Here is a 17,329-nt window from a genome sequence, read left to right on the forward strand (position 1 = left end):
TAAATTCTTTATAGAATTCAGCTTGAAAACCATCCGGGCCCGGTGCTTTTCCGCTCTGAAGTTGCCTAATTGCCTCAAGTATTTCTTGGAGTGTTAAAGGGGTATTTAGGGCCGACACCTGTTCCGGAGTCAGGCCCGGGAAGGTCAAATTTTTAAAAAATGACTGCATCCTCCTAATCCTATCTTCACAATCCTGCGATCTATATAGTTCAGAATAAAATTCTTTAAAGGTCGCATTGATCTTTTTATGATCATGAGTCAGGGTACCTGTACTTTCCTTGATGGTCGGAATAGTTTGAGGGGCTTTCTTTTTCTTTGCAAGAAATGCTAAGTATCTACCCGGTTTGTCGCCATATTCATATAATCTTTGTTTCGCAAATAATATTTCCCTTTTAGCCATTTGAGTAAGCGCGGTGTTTAAAGCTGTCCTAAGAGCTGTAATCCTCTGCAATTTTGTGATAGAAGGTCTATCAGCGTATGCTGTTTCGGCTGCTTTTAGGCGAGCTTCGAGCAGACGCTGTTGCTCTCCCTTCATTTTCCTCTGGGTCGCTGAATAGGAGATGATCAAACCTCGTGCATAAGCTTTGATGGTCTCCCACATCATTGACGGATTGCTAGCCGTACCAGTATTAATTTCTAAAAAGGTTTTAAGTTCTTGGGAGAAGTACTTTAAAAATTTGCTATCTTTTATCAGGAAGGGGTCCATACGCCAATGCCGAGCAGATGTCCCATTGTTCTTTACCTTAGTTTCCATGTATACAGCGGCATGGTCAGAGATTGCTATAGTACCTATTTTACAGGTTGCTATAGAGTTTAGAAAAATCGATGGGGCAAAAAACATATCAATTCTTGTGTGACATTTATGTGGATTAGAGTAGAAAGAAAAATCTCTACCCTGTGGATGGAGACATCTCCATACATCTACCAATCCTAATTCTTTATTCAGGTCCGCCAGTTGTCTAGATCTGGGAGATACTCCAGCGGCACTCTTGGGAATCCTGTCTATTTCCGGATCCATAATACAATTAAAGTCTCCCCCTATAATTGTATGACGGGCACCAAAGGCCATCAGTTTTGAAAAAGCTTCCGTTATGAATTTAAAGGGGTGTGCCGGGGGGCAGTATACATTTAAGATCCCATATTCCTCTCCATTTATGAGGGCTTTAATCAAAATATATCGTCCAGATTCGTCTTTTATCTGATTTAGAATTTTCAAAGGGAAGTTCTTCCGGACAAGGATAACGACTCCCCTGCTTTTTGAATTAAAAGAGGAAAAAAAGGCCTGATCAAATCCGCCCTGTCGTAATTTTAAGTGTTCTTTATCCGACAGGTGTGTCTCCTGTAGGAGAGCTATATCAACTCTCTCCTTCTTAAGATTTGATAATATTTTCTTCCTTTTAACTGGCGAATTACTCCCCCTGACATTCCAGGTGCACCACTTAACCGACTGTTCAGCCATAATCATCTGGACAGATCCGAGACCCCTCGGGAGGGGAAACCCTATCTAGAACATCCCAAGCATGGAGCATACAAGATTTACAAAAGTAAAGATTCTCTGATACACTCAAAACAATATAACAAAAAACTCTTTCTAAGTATAAAAAATATAAAACATTCCGAATTGGAGATTTTCTCCCTTGTTCCCAGGGAACGTCACTTCCTCTTCCACAGTCCATCTTACCCTCTTCCAACCAGTGCCCCACCCTTGACCCAGGTGTTCCTCAATAAAATGAGGAGAATTCAAATATAATATAAAGCTAGAGTTAACAGTGAACACCCCACCCCCACCCACACCTAAATATATTTGGGAATATTAATACCATATATAACTATAAGATTACAATCTCAACACGTAATACTTAAATATAATACCACAAAATAACAGGGGAAAGAAAAACAACCCCGCTCCTAAAAACAGAAGTAAAATAGAATAAGGTAACCACATCCCCCCATCAACATTAACCAAACGCCCCAACATATATATATACATACACACATAGGGGGAAAGATAAGAAAAGATGAAGGGATGTAAACCAAAATAATGGGAAAGGCAGACCAGCGTCCACAATCTCTTACAGCTTATTTAAGAGAGTCCAAGAATTCCTTAGCCTTCTCCGGTGATCCGAAGTTATATATGGATCCTTCGTGGCTAAGGCGTAGCGTCGCTGGATATCGTAAGGAGTACTGGATATTTAAGTCCCTTAAACGCTTCTTCGCCTCATCGAATGCCTTCCTCTTTCGGACCAAAGCTGGGGAGAAGTCCTGGAACAGCATGATCCTGGATCCTTTGTGGGTCATAGCTTGGGGATCTTTTCCCAGATTTCTTGAGGCTTCCAGGAGCATCTGCCTCTCCCTATAGCTCTGCAGCTGGAACAGGACCGGGCGTGGGCGCTGGGTTGAGCCGGGCCCACGTACTGTGACCCGGTAGGCCCATTCCACCCTTACCTGGCCTGATCCAGCAGGCAGATTTAAAAGTTGTGGCAGCCAATGCTCTAAGAATGCTGTCAGCTGGCCTCCCTCTTCCTGCTCGGGAAGGCCCAACAACCGAATATTTTTTCTACGACATCGATTTTCGAGGTCATCAATGTGGTTTTCTAGGTTCTGGACTCGATTCTCGAGAAAATGGATGTGGTCGGCTGTTGATTTTATCCCAGTCTCTGAGGCTGCGGCCTTCGACTCCACCTCTCTGACTCGGCACCCCAATTCCTGAATGTCTCTGCCCTGCTTCTGCAGCTCGGCTGATAGTGCTTCTCTGCTCTGCCGAGACTCATCGATAAAAGCATCAATCTTCGCCTCCCACCTGGCAAACATCTCCTCAAAGCTCATCTTCATTGGTAAATCTCCTGAAGTAGCTGAAGACACCTTTGTTGCAGCTGAAGAGGGAGAGGGTGGGGGAGGGGTCCCTGCTTTCTTAGAGCCGCCTGTTCCCTTCCCTTTACTCATTTTCCAGCTAGTATTAGACTATTTAAATGTACTAATAGGTAACTATTTAAGGTTAACAACTATTATAAATGGTTTAGTGAGTGTGGTGGGGGTGGATAGCCCACTTTTCCCAAGTTTTGGGTAGAGCACTGTGGACTCAGTCTTGCTGGGTCGCCGCCATCTTGGATCCCCCCATCTCTCCCATTCTTATTCCTGTCTTATGTTGACACATTATCATTTTAAATGAACAAATCAATTCATGAAAGAGAGCACCTGAGATCTAAGACAGTATAAGCAGTACAGGAGCAAGGCAAGCAAGATTTAAACAGGAACCAACTGCCATTTTGATGGTTGTCACTTTGCATGGATGATCGTAAGAGAGAGAGAGAGAGGATCAGCTTCCCAAAGTAAAGACACACATAATAGGGCATGTGATTTATGCTTCTTCGAAGGAAGCAAGATAAATTTTTTCAGTGATTGGCAAGAGATGACCAAATAATCAAAACAAATAATTAGGCTGCAGGAGGAGATGAAGTGAATAAGTACAGTGGAGTAAAGGGGACATGGTGTTAAAAATGCTTCGGTGGCCTTTTGTGCACAGGCTGGCAAGATGAGTTTAGCATCTCATCTAGACGATAGCCTCTAAATCCACAGTCAGAAGCACACATATTGAGCAGTCTGAAAGCACAGTTCTGCCAAATAGCTGGAATATCTATGGCAAGGAACATGGTTGTTCCATGCACAAAATAACATCTCAGCCAGAATTGCAGGTCAGCATCATCACACATTGGTGCTGCTGATATCACTGGGGGAGTGCATATTGATCTTCAAATTTGTCCTTTATCTGACAGAATTCACAATGTTAGGAGATGAATCCGTCCAAGTTATAATGAAAAAAATCTGATGACAGCAGTGGAATACTTTCGCTCTGCCCCAGTTATTTTGTTGTCCAAGCAGTTGCTCTAAGGAGTTTTAGCTGTTTTAGTTCTGTGAAAGTGCTCCACAAACCCAGACACAGTCATTTTGCACAAAACATGGCACATCACAAAAGAGATTGAGGAATAAGTAACTTGGGCAGCCCACTCAAAAGCTGGAGGAAAGACAGTTATTCTGAGGTGGACATAGATGTTGAACATAACTCATTTAAAACTGATCAACAGCAGGCAATGTCAGAGCAAATTACATGCTTTAGTAGTGTATAGAGAGTCAGAAATGAATGTCATTTTAGGTAACTGTACCACCAGTACCATTGATTAACCAATGATATAGAGAGTGGATCTCAGGTGTACTGTATTTGGTCTTTCATTGTTATTCAAGCTAGCCATAAGAGTGATAAATCAGATGTAGGAAGAGACCTCCTTTGGGAAATTCACCACCATTGATTACACCTAGACTGCTCCAACTGAGGTGCCATCAATGCAGGCAGGCAACTTGACAGCAGCTGCTTCTCAATCATCCAGGTGGAACAGCTTATTGTGGTGCTACACAGGAACGAAGGCAAATTCGCAAAGGGATCTGAGCGCGCGCGCGCGCGCACACACACACCTGCCAAACAGCAAACTCGAGCATATCATGCATTGCAAAATTAGTGTGGTGAAAAGGACCATGGGCTAGAATTTATTTTTAAAAAATTGGAAACTTAAAAGCCCAAGAACCTGTTCAGGTTACATCAATTAAAAATGTCAAAGTCAAGGTTGATTTTTATATGGCAAGGACATTCAGAAATGTGGAACAGACAGAGTTAAAGGAGTTCTAATCTAGATTAACCACAATTTTATCAGGTCAATATGGTAGTGGAGTAGGACCCTCCAACCTGAGCTCCTCCATTATATTTCCAGTTTTATTCTCTTTTTTGCCTCTCTTGGTGTTTTCTCCTGAGTAGAGTGGGCTGGAGGCATGGAGTGGCCAGTGGGCTGGACGCTCAAGCGGAGTGGGAACTGCTAGCAGACTGGAGGCCTGAGCGGACTGGACAGGTGTTGGACTGGTGCAGACAGTCAGCAGCTTGAGAGCCTGGGCAGATCACATGTAGAAATCTGAAAGACTAATGTTTATCTTTTTAACGTTATTCTCATTTTCCTAACTTATACTATGAACAACTGTTGGCTGTTCCCTTCTGTATTTTGGATCTCAGATCTATACCTAAGATGGTGCCATATGGGGCAACATTATAAACTTTTCACTGTACTTTGTACTTTACACATGTCAATAAAAGGATATTCTGTTCTATTCAATTTAACTGAATGGATTAAAAAGCTGAATTTTAAAGCAGACAAAGAGCCAAAAATCTCTGAGCCTTTGATCCCTGTGTACTTGTTGAAATGCACCTGCAAGTGATTGCTAGTTCCTCTCAGCACTCTGGTCACAAAGGATATGAAGGGAACTGACAGCTGTAGACAACTTTAGTGCTTGCTTTACTGTCTTAATAAGACCATTTAACAACAAAAAAGCTTGAACTTGGGCTTTTCTGACTTAGCTGTTCATTGGCTAACTCACTAAGCTGAAGAAATTAGCCTTATATTGCTCAAGAAGGTTTTAAAACAACTATGATATTCAAATTATTTCTTGGGAAATTGGCATTGCTGGTTAGGCACCATTTGTTGTCCATTCCTAATTTCAGTTGAAGTTCCTTCCTGAACTGCTTCAACCCTTGAGGAATAGGTACAACCCACAGTGCTGTTGGGTAGTGAATAATCAACAGTGAACAATTTAAAACATTTTATGGAAACTGTGTAACATTGAGAAACATGATCTAATCAAAGCTTTCAGTAGTTGTACTAAATTTCTAATTGGCATTGAATGAAATAAGACTGTGAGGTAACTTGCCCCCGTAACAGGGTGATGTGTTAAAGTGGCAGGCAACTGGAAGCTCAGGGACATTTTTGGGAGCAGAATGTAGACTGGCTGACCGCTTTGCAGAACATCTATGTCCTGCCCGCAAAAAAGACGCTGAGCTTCCAGTTGCCTGTCACCATGTTCCCTGGCCAACATCTCCATATCAGGTTTGCTGCAGTGCTCCAGTAAAGATTAGTGCAAGCTGGAAGAACAATACCTCATTTTCTGCTTGTAGACCATGCAGTCCTCAGGGCTCAATACAGAGTTCAATAATTTTAGGGCCTGAATTCTCCAATGTCCTCGCTCCCAACCCCACACAATAGGCCATGTTATCACATAATCTGCCAATACACACCACTTACTGTTAGCCACTATTACTCCCCATTAACAGCTACTCACTGTCCTTGTCAGATATCTACTTTTTTGTCTGTCCAACTGTTCTTGTCTCTCTTTGGACTCTATCCCCATCTACTGTTTAGTCCTTACCCCCACCCCATCTTCTGCATATAAACCGACATTTTCCTAGCTACCACCAGTTCTGAAGAAGTGTCACCGGGCTTGAAACATTAACTCTGATTTCTCTTCACAATTGTTAATTTCAGTCTGGCACAGAAACAAAGCAGGCAATGTGGCCCGACCATGATAACAAGGTAAATTAAGGATAGTATTAGATCCACACAGTTTGCAAGTATCTCATAACTGGGGGACAACTGCCAATCCCACATGACATTCAATGGCATGACCATTGCTTAATCTCCTATCATCGAGTGTCTGGGTGTCACCAATACACAGAGACTAACTGGACTAACAACAGCAGATCAAAGGAAGGGAGTTCTGTGGTAAATAACATCCTCTAACATCCACAAGGCACAAGCCTTGCACTATTCTCCACTGTCACAGGTGAGTTCAACTCCAACAACATGCAAGAGACCCAACCCCACCATCCAGACCAACTTTAACATTCATGAAACCAAAAGAATTACAGATGCTGGAAATCAGAAATCAAAACAGAAATTGCTGGTGCAGCTCAGCAGGTCTGATTTCTTCACACAGATGCTGCCAGAGTTAATGCATTAGTCCAGTGTCCATTCCTCAGAACATTCATGACCTCCATCACTGGTGTAGTCAGTGATTAAAATGTGTTTCATGTAAGATGCACAGCCGCAACTCTCAATGATAGCAATTTCCAAAGCTGCAACAGCTTGAAGAACCACAGCAGTATTTGCATGGGAACACCACCACAAGCTTTAAGTTTCACTCAAAGTCACACATCAATCTGACTTGGGATTATTTCACTGATCCCTGTCTGTTGCTGGGTCAAACTCGTGAAACAACCTCCCTAACAGCACTAAAAGTGGACTTACACCACATTGTCTGCAGATGTTCAAGAAGTCGGTTTACCACCACCTTACTGAGAACATTTAGGTATGAACAATAATTTCTGGCCATCAATGAATGAAATAATTAGAAAAACTGGATATTGTACAGCATGATTGCAATTACCTTCCTAAAATGCACTGAAAAATAACATACTATGCATAATCTTTATGAAAAATCCTTTGCTTTCCTTTTGAATTCAGCATGCATCAAATCAGGATGTCCAGTTATACTTTCAAACTTGAAATACCTGGCCTTGAAAATCTGTACAAGAAACGAACCTTGAAATGTGGACGTCAATAAATGCTGTTCCTGCATTAAAATAATAATGTGTTATAATGTTGTTATCAAAGCAATTAGGGATATAAATATATGCAATCTGTCATCCACATCTTACCATAGCTGCATTGCTCCATAAGACGTTCAATAGACAGGTCAATGTTAATCCAAAGGGAAAGTACATCTTCTGTATTTAGCTACAAATCTGCCTTATACAAATGTGGAAAAGATCAAGATGGGAAATTTTTCTGTCACATGATGCACATAATATCACTTTAAAACATATTTTTAGTCCACATTTCCATAGAAATTCAAATTCATACTTGTATCAGTGCCTTATTATGTTACACCTCAACATCAATATGGATAACTTACTTTTACAAACTTTATTGATTTCAAAATCTCAAAAATCTAAGCAGTTAGTCAATTTTGTGCACTGTTCTCCAAATGTGCAAGTGTCAGATTTCAAATTCAAGTTCACACTACTGTAAGGGAATGCACTGAGGAGCAGACTCAGTCGATTCACAATTTGGTATTCTTAGGTTGCAAGTTCCTCCACAGTCCTTTGCATCCTAGACATAACAGCTGAAGCCTTTTCAATAATGTTTTCATTTCAGAATCAAGTGACAGATTCTGCAGTGCTCAGGCCATTCCTACGATCCACTACCTCTCTGGTACTTGCTATTTATCCGTCAACCCTCTCACTCATTTGCTCCCTCTGACCATCTTTCTCCAAAACACTCACTCAGAAAGAGGACCAAGATAAGAAAACAGCAAGCAGGAGAAAGGATTGGTAAGTGGGTGGTTTGGGAGGGAAACACTAAGTAGGACTGCTGGCAAGCAGAAAAGAAGGCAAATATGAGATAGGTGGCAAGTGGGTGGGTGCTGTACAGCTAACGCAGCTAAGGTTTAACAACTCAGTTCCACTGATGGCAGGACTAACATATGTGGAGAGACTGAATCAATTAAGATTGTATTCACTGGAGTTTAGAAGAATGAGAGGGGATCTCAAAGAAACCTATAAAAATTCTAACAAGACCAGATAAGCAAGATGCAGGAAGAATGTTCCTCATGTTGGGGGAATTCAGAACCAGAGGTCATAGTCAGGAGATAAGTGGTCACCTTTTAGGACTGAGATATGGGAACATTTCTTCATCCAGAAAATGGTCAGCTGGTGTAACTCACTATCACAGGAAATAGTCAAGAGCAAGTCATTGTGTTTTCAAGGAGAAGGAAGATATAGTTATTTTGTGTCAAAAGGCATGTGGATGTAGGGTGGGATTAGGATATTGGACTTGACGGATCAATTTGAATTTTTAATGGTGAAGCAGGTTCAAGGGGTGACATGGCCTACTCCTGCTTCTAACTTCTATGTTTCTAAGGTTCTCTGCTGTGGGTTTAATTTCTGCCATTACTGACAGGTAAGCTCTCAAGTTTCAATTTAAACTGAATTGCACACAAGGGAGAACAAAGTAGTATCCTATTCCACTTACCAACTGTTTATTGCATTTGGTGATGAACTCTTTCGTATACTGAGATACAGTGAAAAGTATTGCTTTGCATGGTTACGAGACAAATAATACCTTACAAAAATATAAAATCATACAACTGATGTTGCCTGACATTATGATCTTGTGCTATAAATTCTGTGTCTTATGATCCTGCCCCACTAGCTACGTGACAAAGGAGCAGCACTGCAAAAGCTAATACTTCTGAATAAACCTGTTGTTGTGTGATCTTTGACTTTACCCACCCAGTCCAACATCAGCACTTCCTCATCATTACATAATGATAACTGGGTAATAGCTTTCCTAATTCCCTTTTAAAACCATTGTATAATTTTAATTCATGTGGGTTCTGTTCACTGGTGGAAAGGCTCCACAATTTGTTCTCCAGCCTCCTGAAATTGCTCTTGCAAAAGGAGGGACAGTCAATCTGGTACAATTGGGAAAGGACTTCCAGGATTTTGATCCAGTGACAGTGAAGCAATGGAGACAGAGTTCCACATCAGGGTTGTGTGCAGCTTGGAAGGAACCTTTTTTTTACCTTAAAGCAGGAAACCCCTAATGTATCAATGTAAAACATACAGATACAACATGTTAACAGTAACGACACAGCTGCAAGATACTGTGCCTTCTCCATGCAGCACGACAACAGCCTCTAACAGTAAAATGGTTTTGCAACCCTTGCCAAACCATGATTCTTCGTGCCAGCAGTTGTTAGACCACGCTTTTATTTATGCTTATGTACAGGATTTGTGATCAATTGATATTAAGATTGGAATAGATAGCTTTGTAAAAAGGCTCAGTGAGAACAACTTCAAAGAACTTGTATGTGGCATCTTCACCTAGCCAGTGCAAGTCTAATACTCTCAACACTCTACAGCGTTGACCGGCTTACTCCTCAGCATCAGACTGAAGGCTTTGTGCAAACTTCAGATGACTGACACCATGATGCACTGGTGTACCATAAATTGCACAGGAACAGGACATTTTCTGTCACCATTATAAACCTGCACTCAAGACATAACATAACCCTGCTTGGCCTCGTAGCCCAGTTTGCAAGCCTTGTCAGGCCTAACAGGCCGGACAGCACAATGTAAAGCCAAGAGCTGGCAGTACAGCCAAAGCGGAAGTCCAACAAAAATACTATCACATCCGACTGCTTCTTCCCCTATAATTCCAGCAGTGACATCACCCAGTCTTAACTGGTAAAGTTTGTTGGATTACCAAGTACTTACAAAGGAAGCTTGGCAAGTTATTGCAGGCATCCTTATATCAAACACATAATGTCAATCTGTATATCAATGTTATAGGGTGCAAATATATACAGTAGTAAATGGGGAGCATGGCTAATCTAGCAGGCTGCTTTGTCTTTGATGATCAGTCAATCAGGAAAGTAACAAATATTTCATAAGACTCTGACTTGTGCCTTAAATATGGTGAACAGACTTTGAGGAATCAAGAGAAGAGTTACTTTCCACAGAACTCCCTAACTTTGATTTGTTTTTGTAGCTACTGTTACTTATGTTGCTACTTTTAAGTTTCTAGCTAATCGTAACCACAGGATGTTGTTGGTGGAAAATCTGGCATATATGTCAAGGGAGACAGTTGGATTTTCTCCAATTGGAAATGGTCATTGGTTGGTACTTCTGTGGCATGAATATGACTACTTATCAGTTCAATTGCAGATACTGTCTGGTTATTGCTGCATATGGACATGGACTGCTTCAGTATCTAAGTTGTGAACTGTTGAAAATTGTGCAAACATTAGCACACATCCACACTTCTGACCTTTTGTTAGAAGAAAGTTCATTGATAAAATAGACCAAGATGGGAGACCTGTATTACATTGGAACACCTGCTACAATGTCCTGAGGCTGAAATGAGTGGCCCCTAATAATCACAAACATTTTCCTTTGTTCTAGATTTACCTCCAACTATTGGGGAGCATTCCCCAATTCCCACTGGGAAATTCTTCATATCAAAAATCAAAGGCTGTCTTAACGTCAAGGACAATCACTTTCCTTTGCCAAAGTTTGAACCAAATCTGTAATGAAAATCTAAACGAGCATCAAAGAGCATTGCTGTGCAAGTGCCATGTGATAGCACTGCTGACAATCACTTTGCTGATGATACAGAGTTGACATATTGGACAGTAACTTGTTGAATTTGCAGTGTTCTTTGTGGACAGGACACACCTGCATAATTATTCACATTGTTGCATAGATGCTAGTGTACTAAAACAGCTTAGCTAGGGAGCATGGCTAGTTCTGGAGCATAGTACCTCTTCAGTAACACTGCCAAGATGTTGTCACTGCTCAGAGCTTTTTGTCCTTTCAGTGTCTTCAGCCATTTCTTGATATCATGTGGAATGAATCAAGTTGATTGAAGGTTGCCATCGGTAACGCTGGTGACCTCAGTAGCAGGCAAAAGCAGACCATCCACTTGGCACTTAGATAACATTTAGTGTCATACGTAAAAATGCTTTTTTTCAAAAGCAGAACACAAAGTGTCACCATGTCCCAGCGCAGCATCTTGAAACACTGAATACAAGAGTCTTCTGCAATAGAGTTCACCTTTCCCTCTTCTTTGTTAGCCTCTGCTACTACTCCGTTCACTGCTTGACATTGGCCGGGTCTCCGGCTGAAGGTGTGCGCAAATTCTCCAGTCTTGTCTTTTGAATTGATGGCGGAGCCCCAACAGATCATTGAAGATGGGGATCTTTGTGTAACATCCTCTTCCAGTTAGTTGCCCAGTTCAATTCATGATTGGATGAACAACAATGTTGAGCTTTGAGCTGAATGACTGGTTATGAGATTGCTAAGCTCTACCACATTAGCTTTCATTATTTGGCATTTAGGGAGTCCCAAGTTGTAGCTTTATCTCATTTTTATATATGCCTGATGCTGTTTTATTGCCAGAAACACACTGCATTGGCTACTCTTGCCAGTATTATCCTGGACTGATGGTTTGTAACAGATCTATTTGGAAGGAGTAAAGTTAAGTATATTTTCTCTCTTTGGCTTTCTTAGCAGCTACTGCAAACCCAGTCCGGCAGAAATGGCATTCAAGACAAGGCCACCAAACCACAACTGGTAATGGACAGTGAATCCCAAACACAACTTCTGTGCCTTTTATTCCAAGCGATGTTCATTATAGAGGATAATCATTCAACAGTTGAGGGAGAGCATAAGGTAGTAATCAGATTTCCACTCCATCCCCACCCCGCTCCATTTATCTCACCACCCCCTCAATTCACAACCTCATTCCTGATGAAGGGCATGGGACCGAAACATGGACTCTTCTGCTCCTTGGATGCTGCCTAACCTGATGTGCTTTTCCAGCACCACACTCTTGTAATTTCTGCAGTCTGTTTTGTTTGTAGGTCAGGACATATACAGAACAGTAATAACAATATCGAGGACACTGTCTTTACAGCAAGGACGAGTTGACTATGTCAGGCTGTTACCAACTACTGTATGGGGCAGTTTCACCAGTCTTGCTACAAGCGCCAAGATGTCAGAAAAGATCTTGCACATTTTCCTAGTTTGCCTTTTGTTTCTAGTGCCTTGGTGAAATGAGGCTTATTCTTTTTCAATTTTCTTTAATCCTTTCGTACAGTTGAGCTTCTCGAGAGGCCATCTGTCAGCACAGTTAAGGGTCAACGAAATCAATGTGGGTGTGGAATTACACACTGACCACAGCAGGCAACTATGGAACATTTATTCTCCTGAAGGACATTACTAAACCAGATAAATGTTTTCCAAAATCTAATAGTTCCAAAGGGCAGAATCTATTAGGGGTCTGAGTAACATCAGCTATGGTAAGCTGTGTAGCAGAATAGGATGAGAAGTTCAGCAAGACTGATCTCAATATGAGGAGCAGCTGGACCATTTTTTAATGGTTTTTTTTTACAAGCATTGTGGAATTTGGCAGTTAAGTGGCATTATTGCTTGTTAAATGCCTTGTTGACAGCCCAACCTTTTCATTAATATTCTATCCACCTTACCAAACTTGACAAATAAGCTAGGTGTCAAGAAAACCTGACATAGGATTTGGAGCATATATTTTCCATTTACTCCAAATGATTTCCAGGTTGGACACCAGGCAACAATATCTCGGGAGATGGCCACACACAACTCATATCCAGACATCAGCATCCAAAACATGCCAGCCACTAGGAACTATCATTGCAAGCCTCCAATTACTGAATGCTTCTGTACTCCAACAACTGCAGCAAGGACACTTTGAACAGAGGAACAGACTGGACCAGGATCTTCATTGCTCTCTTTATGTTCACTCACTCTGAGCCTACTTAGATGCTCATAGGATTCCTGTCTTGTATTGCTTTCTTGCACTTTGAACCCCTCAGGTCCATATTACAGTTGTCTTGCCATGCTGTTTAGCACAGACATAGAGGAAGGAATCGAGTTTTGAGAAGATTTGAGGCTCAGTTTGAGGTTCTGGATGTAGGTTTGCTCGTTGAGCTGGAATTTTCATTTTCGGACGTTTTGTCACCATATTAGGTAACATCTTCAGTGAGCCATCAGGATACATGAACATCAACTAGCGACAAAACCTAGCCATGACCCTCTCTCACTAGCATCCTTACATAGAGATACGGAAGGACTCTACTTCGACTGGGACAACACATCCATCCTAGGACAAGCTAAACAGAGGCACATACGAGAATTCCTAGAAAGATGGCATTCCAACTGGAACTCTATCAACAAAAGCATTGACTTGAACCCCATTTACCACCCCCTGAGAAAAATAACCGGAAGTGACATCACCACAGGAAACGATGATGCCACAGGAAATGACATCACCAACCCAAGGAAACCCAAACATATAAATATAAAGCAGGAAACACTGTCTGGAAGCTCACTGAAGATTTTACCTAGTATGGTGATGAAACGTCTGAAAACTAACCTTCCAGCTCAGCGAGCAAACCTACATCCAGAGAGGAAGGAAGTTTGTCATAGTTGTCTGCAGGCTTCAATCAACAGAAAATGGGGGAATAGGGTGAGGATTGGGTGGTAGCCTTCACTCAGCCCTTGCACAGTAAATCAACAGCTTGGGGAGGTCAGCCAGATGCTTTCTATGTAAAGGATGATGAGTTAATTGCCAGGTTAGCCCAATACCTGTATTGATTCTTTTTTGTCCTATCATGGGCTGTCTCACAATGGAATGAGAGGCTGACATTAATGGAGATGAAAGTAGGTAGCACAATCACAACTTGTGATGCAAGTTAGCATGCAGTGCAGTGTACATGCAGGGTTATAGTGGTGTTGGGGTTTGGAATATTTTGCCCCGTTGCCATCCTGCTCTTGTCCCAGATATGTAACTGTACCCTTTCTATACACAAACAAGGGTACAGATTTGGAACTGTCTCCCACAAACCACAGTTAGTGCTAGATCAGTTGTTAGTTTTAACAAAGATAGATTTTTAAAATAAATATAAATGGGATATGGACCAAAGGCAGGTATACTGAGTTGGGCTACAGATCAGCCATGATCTCACCGAGTGGTGGAACAGGCTCGAGGGGCTGAATGACCCACTCCTGTTCCCATGTTCCTACATTAGACTGCCAATTAATGTCTGCCTTCCAATCAGCAATAAGGATTCAGCCAATGGAAGATGGGGAAGAGAAGTCATCCTGCTCATGCAGGAAGGGATTTATTCCCTCAATAGAGTTGGGGCACTTCTCTCTCTAGGGCCCCTTTGTCACTTCAAGACACTCCTGCCACTCCCATCGGAACTTGCTGCTACCCCACCCTTCAGGGTTCTCACCTCCATTCTTTCCATGAGACCACCCATTTAGTTCATCCTAGGCTCCAGGACTTAGAACCTGGTGACAGCATGCACTCTCAGTCCTGATCACTATGTCACTGTGAGGCAAGCTTCATGCAGAATTGAGCTGGTGAACTGGAAAAGAAAAATGAATTAGATGCTTATTGAGAAGCAGTTAGCAAAAAACTCCAATGAGCAAGTACTGGAGGGCAACCTTTGGAGTCAAGGTAAGTAGGATAGGGGAATGAGTGGTCTTGAGACAGAGATTGTCAAAAGTAAAGATTTGTAATCCACTGTGAAGTTTAACAAGATTTGATCATCCGCAGTAGCATTAACATCTATGGGAGCCCTTACTAAATAATTTGTGACATCTTTCTTGACACCATTTGCCATTTGATAGCACAATGCACGATATAATATCCAATCACAAGACATTATTTATATTAACCATGGTAGTTTTGGGTGCTAGAAATAAGTTATACATATATGGTAGATGTTGCACAATGGCTCTAACTGATATAGTACCATTGTTTGTGCAAAGAAATGGAACCTTTTGGCTTCATTCTTTTAATGAATCTCTTGGAACTCATATTTTGTCTCATTTCAAAATAAAGGTGAGGAATCCATAACAATATGGGAATATAATTTGGTGATCCTGTCTTAAACCATAACAATAATGTTATCTAGGAGAACGTGAGGACTGCAGATGCTGGAGATCAGAATCGAGAGTGTGGAGCTGGAAAAGCACAGCAGGTCAGGCAGCATCTGAGAAGCAGGAGAATTGATGTTTTGGGCATAAGCCCTTCATCTGAATGAGGCTTGTGGGTTGGGGTTGAGAGATAAATGGGAGTGGGTTGGGGGAGGTAGCTGGGAAACTGATAGATGGATGAAGGTGAGGGAGAAGATGATAGGTAAGAGGGAGCAGTGATGGACGGTTCCGGAGGGTGGTGCTGAGTTAGAGGCTTGGGACTGGAATAATGTGGAGGGAAGAGGAAATGAGGAAGCTGTTGAAATCCACATTTATCCTGTGAGATTGAAAGGTCCCAAGGTGGAATATGAGACGTTTCTCCTCCAAACGCCGGATGGTAATGGTTTGGCAGCGGAGGTGGCCCAGGACCTGCATGTCCTTGACGGAGTGGGAGGCGGAGTTAAATGTTCAGCCGCGGGATGGTGGGGTTGCTGGGTGCGGATGTCCCAGAGATGTTCTCTGGGATGATCCGCAAGAAGTGTCTCCCCGATGCAGAGGAAACCACACCGGGCGCAACGGATGCAGTAGATGACATTGGGAGAGGTGCAGGTGAATATTTGATGCATGTGGAAGGATCCCTTCGGGTTTTGGACAGTAGATTGGTAGAGGTAATGCATTGGTAGAGGTGCAGGTGAATTTCCTTAGGGCCTTGGATGGAGGTGAGAGGAGTGGTGTGCGCGCAGGTTGGCACTTCATGTGGTGGCAGGGAAAGGTGCCGGGAACAGGTGTGGACCTGACAAGGGAGTCGCGGAAGGAATGGTCTTTTCGGAACACTGATAGGGGTGGGAAGGGAAATATATCTTTGGTGGTGGGGTCTGTTTGGAGGTGCAGAATTAGCGGACGATGATGCCTTGTATGCAGAGGTTGGTGGGGTGGAGGTGAGGACCAGGGAGGCTCTGTCCTTGTTGCTTTGGGAGTGTGGGATTCAAGGGCAACAGTGCATGGAGGAGATGCACTGGAGGGCATTGCCAACCACATGAGAAGTAAAGTACCAGATGGCCTCCTTCCACAATTCGCGTTCCAAAAAGACCATTCCCTCTGCAACTCCCTTGTCAGGTCCACATCTCTCACCAAACCACACCCCACTCCTGCCACCACAGGAAGTGCAAAATCTGCGCCCACACCACTCCTCTCACCTCCATCCAAGGCCCTAAGGGATGTTTCCATATCTGTCAGAAATTCACCTGCACCTCTACCAATGCATTACCTCTACCAATCTACTGCATTAGTTGCATCCGATGTGGTCTCCTCTACATCGGGGAAACAGACGCTTTCTTGTGCATCATTTCACAGAATATCTCTGGGACACCTGCACCCAACCACCTCACCGCCCTATGGCTGAACACCTCAACTCCCCCTCCCACTCCATCAAGGACATGGAGGTCCTGGGCTGCCTCCACCACCAAACCATTACCATCCAACACCTGGAGGAGGAACGCTTCATATTCCCGCCTTGGGATTCTGCAACCACACGAGATGAATGTGTTTTCTCATTTCCCCTTCCCCCCCACATTATGCCAGTCCCAAGCCTCCAACTCGGCACTGCCCGCCAGACCCGTCCATCACTGCCCCCTGACCTATCTCCTTCACCTTCAGTCATCTGTCGCTTTCCCAGCTACGTCCCCCCAATCCCAACCCCTCCCATTTATCGCTCAGCCCTGACCCACAAGCCTCATTCTTGATGAAGAGCTTATGCCGAAACCCCTGCTCCTCGGATGCTGCCTGACTGCCTGTGCCACACTCTCGACAATAATGTTAACTGTCTGATCTGAGATCATAACAATTCAAGATGGTGGTAGAGTAGGACACTGCACCCGGAGCTCATCCTCTCTGTCTATTTCTTTCTCGTGTCTTTTCGGTAATTCTTTGCTACTT

At 42.8% G+C, this 17,329-nt stretch overlaps 1 protein-coding gene and 1 pseudogene across 2 annotated transcripts in view; both read right to left on the reverse strand.

Annotated features, from left to right (window-relative positions):
- Positions 1 to 17,329, reverse strand: part of LOC132824139 (astacin-like metalloendopeptidase) — a 216,405-nt gene that overhangs the window by 173,871 nt on the left and 25,205 nt on the right. For both annotated transcript variants that reach the window (XM_060838392.1, XM_060838391.1), the window contains exons 2-3: positions 7,529 to 7,615; positions 7,413 to 7,443 (exon numbers count right to left, since the gene is read on the reverse strand). In XM_060838392.1, coding sequence (XP_060694375.1) covers positions 7,413 to 7,443; positions 7,529 to 7,594 — 97 coding nt within the window. In that variant the 5' untranslated portion in view covers positions 7,595 to 7,615. The remainder of the gene's footprint in view (positions 1 to 7,412; positions 7,444 to 7,528; positions 7,616 to 17,329) is intronic.
- Positions 9,510 to 11,620, reverse strand: LOC132824530 (large ribosomal subunit protein eL15-like; annotated as a pseudogene).

This window comes from Hemiscyllium ocellatum, chromosome 18 (genome assembly GCF_020745735.1).
Source record: "Hemiscyllium ocellatum isolate sHemOce1 chromosome 18, sHemOce1.pat.X.cur, whole genome shotgun sequence".
Taxonomy (NCBI): Eukaryota; Metazoa; Chordata; class Chondrichthyes; order Orectolobiformes; family Hemiscylliidae; genus Hemiscyllium; species Hemiscyllium ocellatum.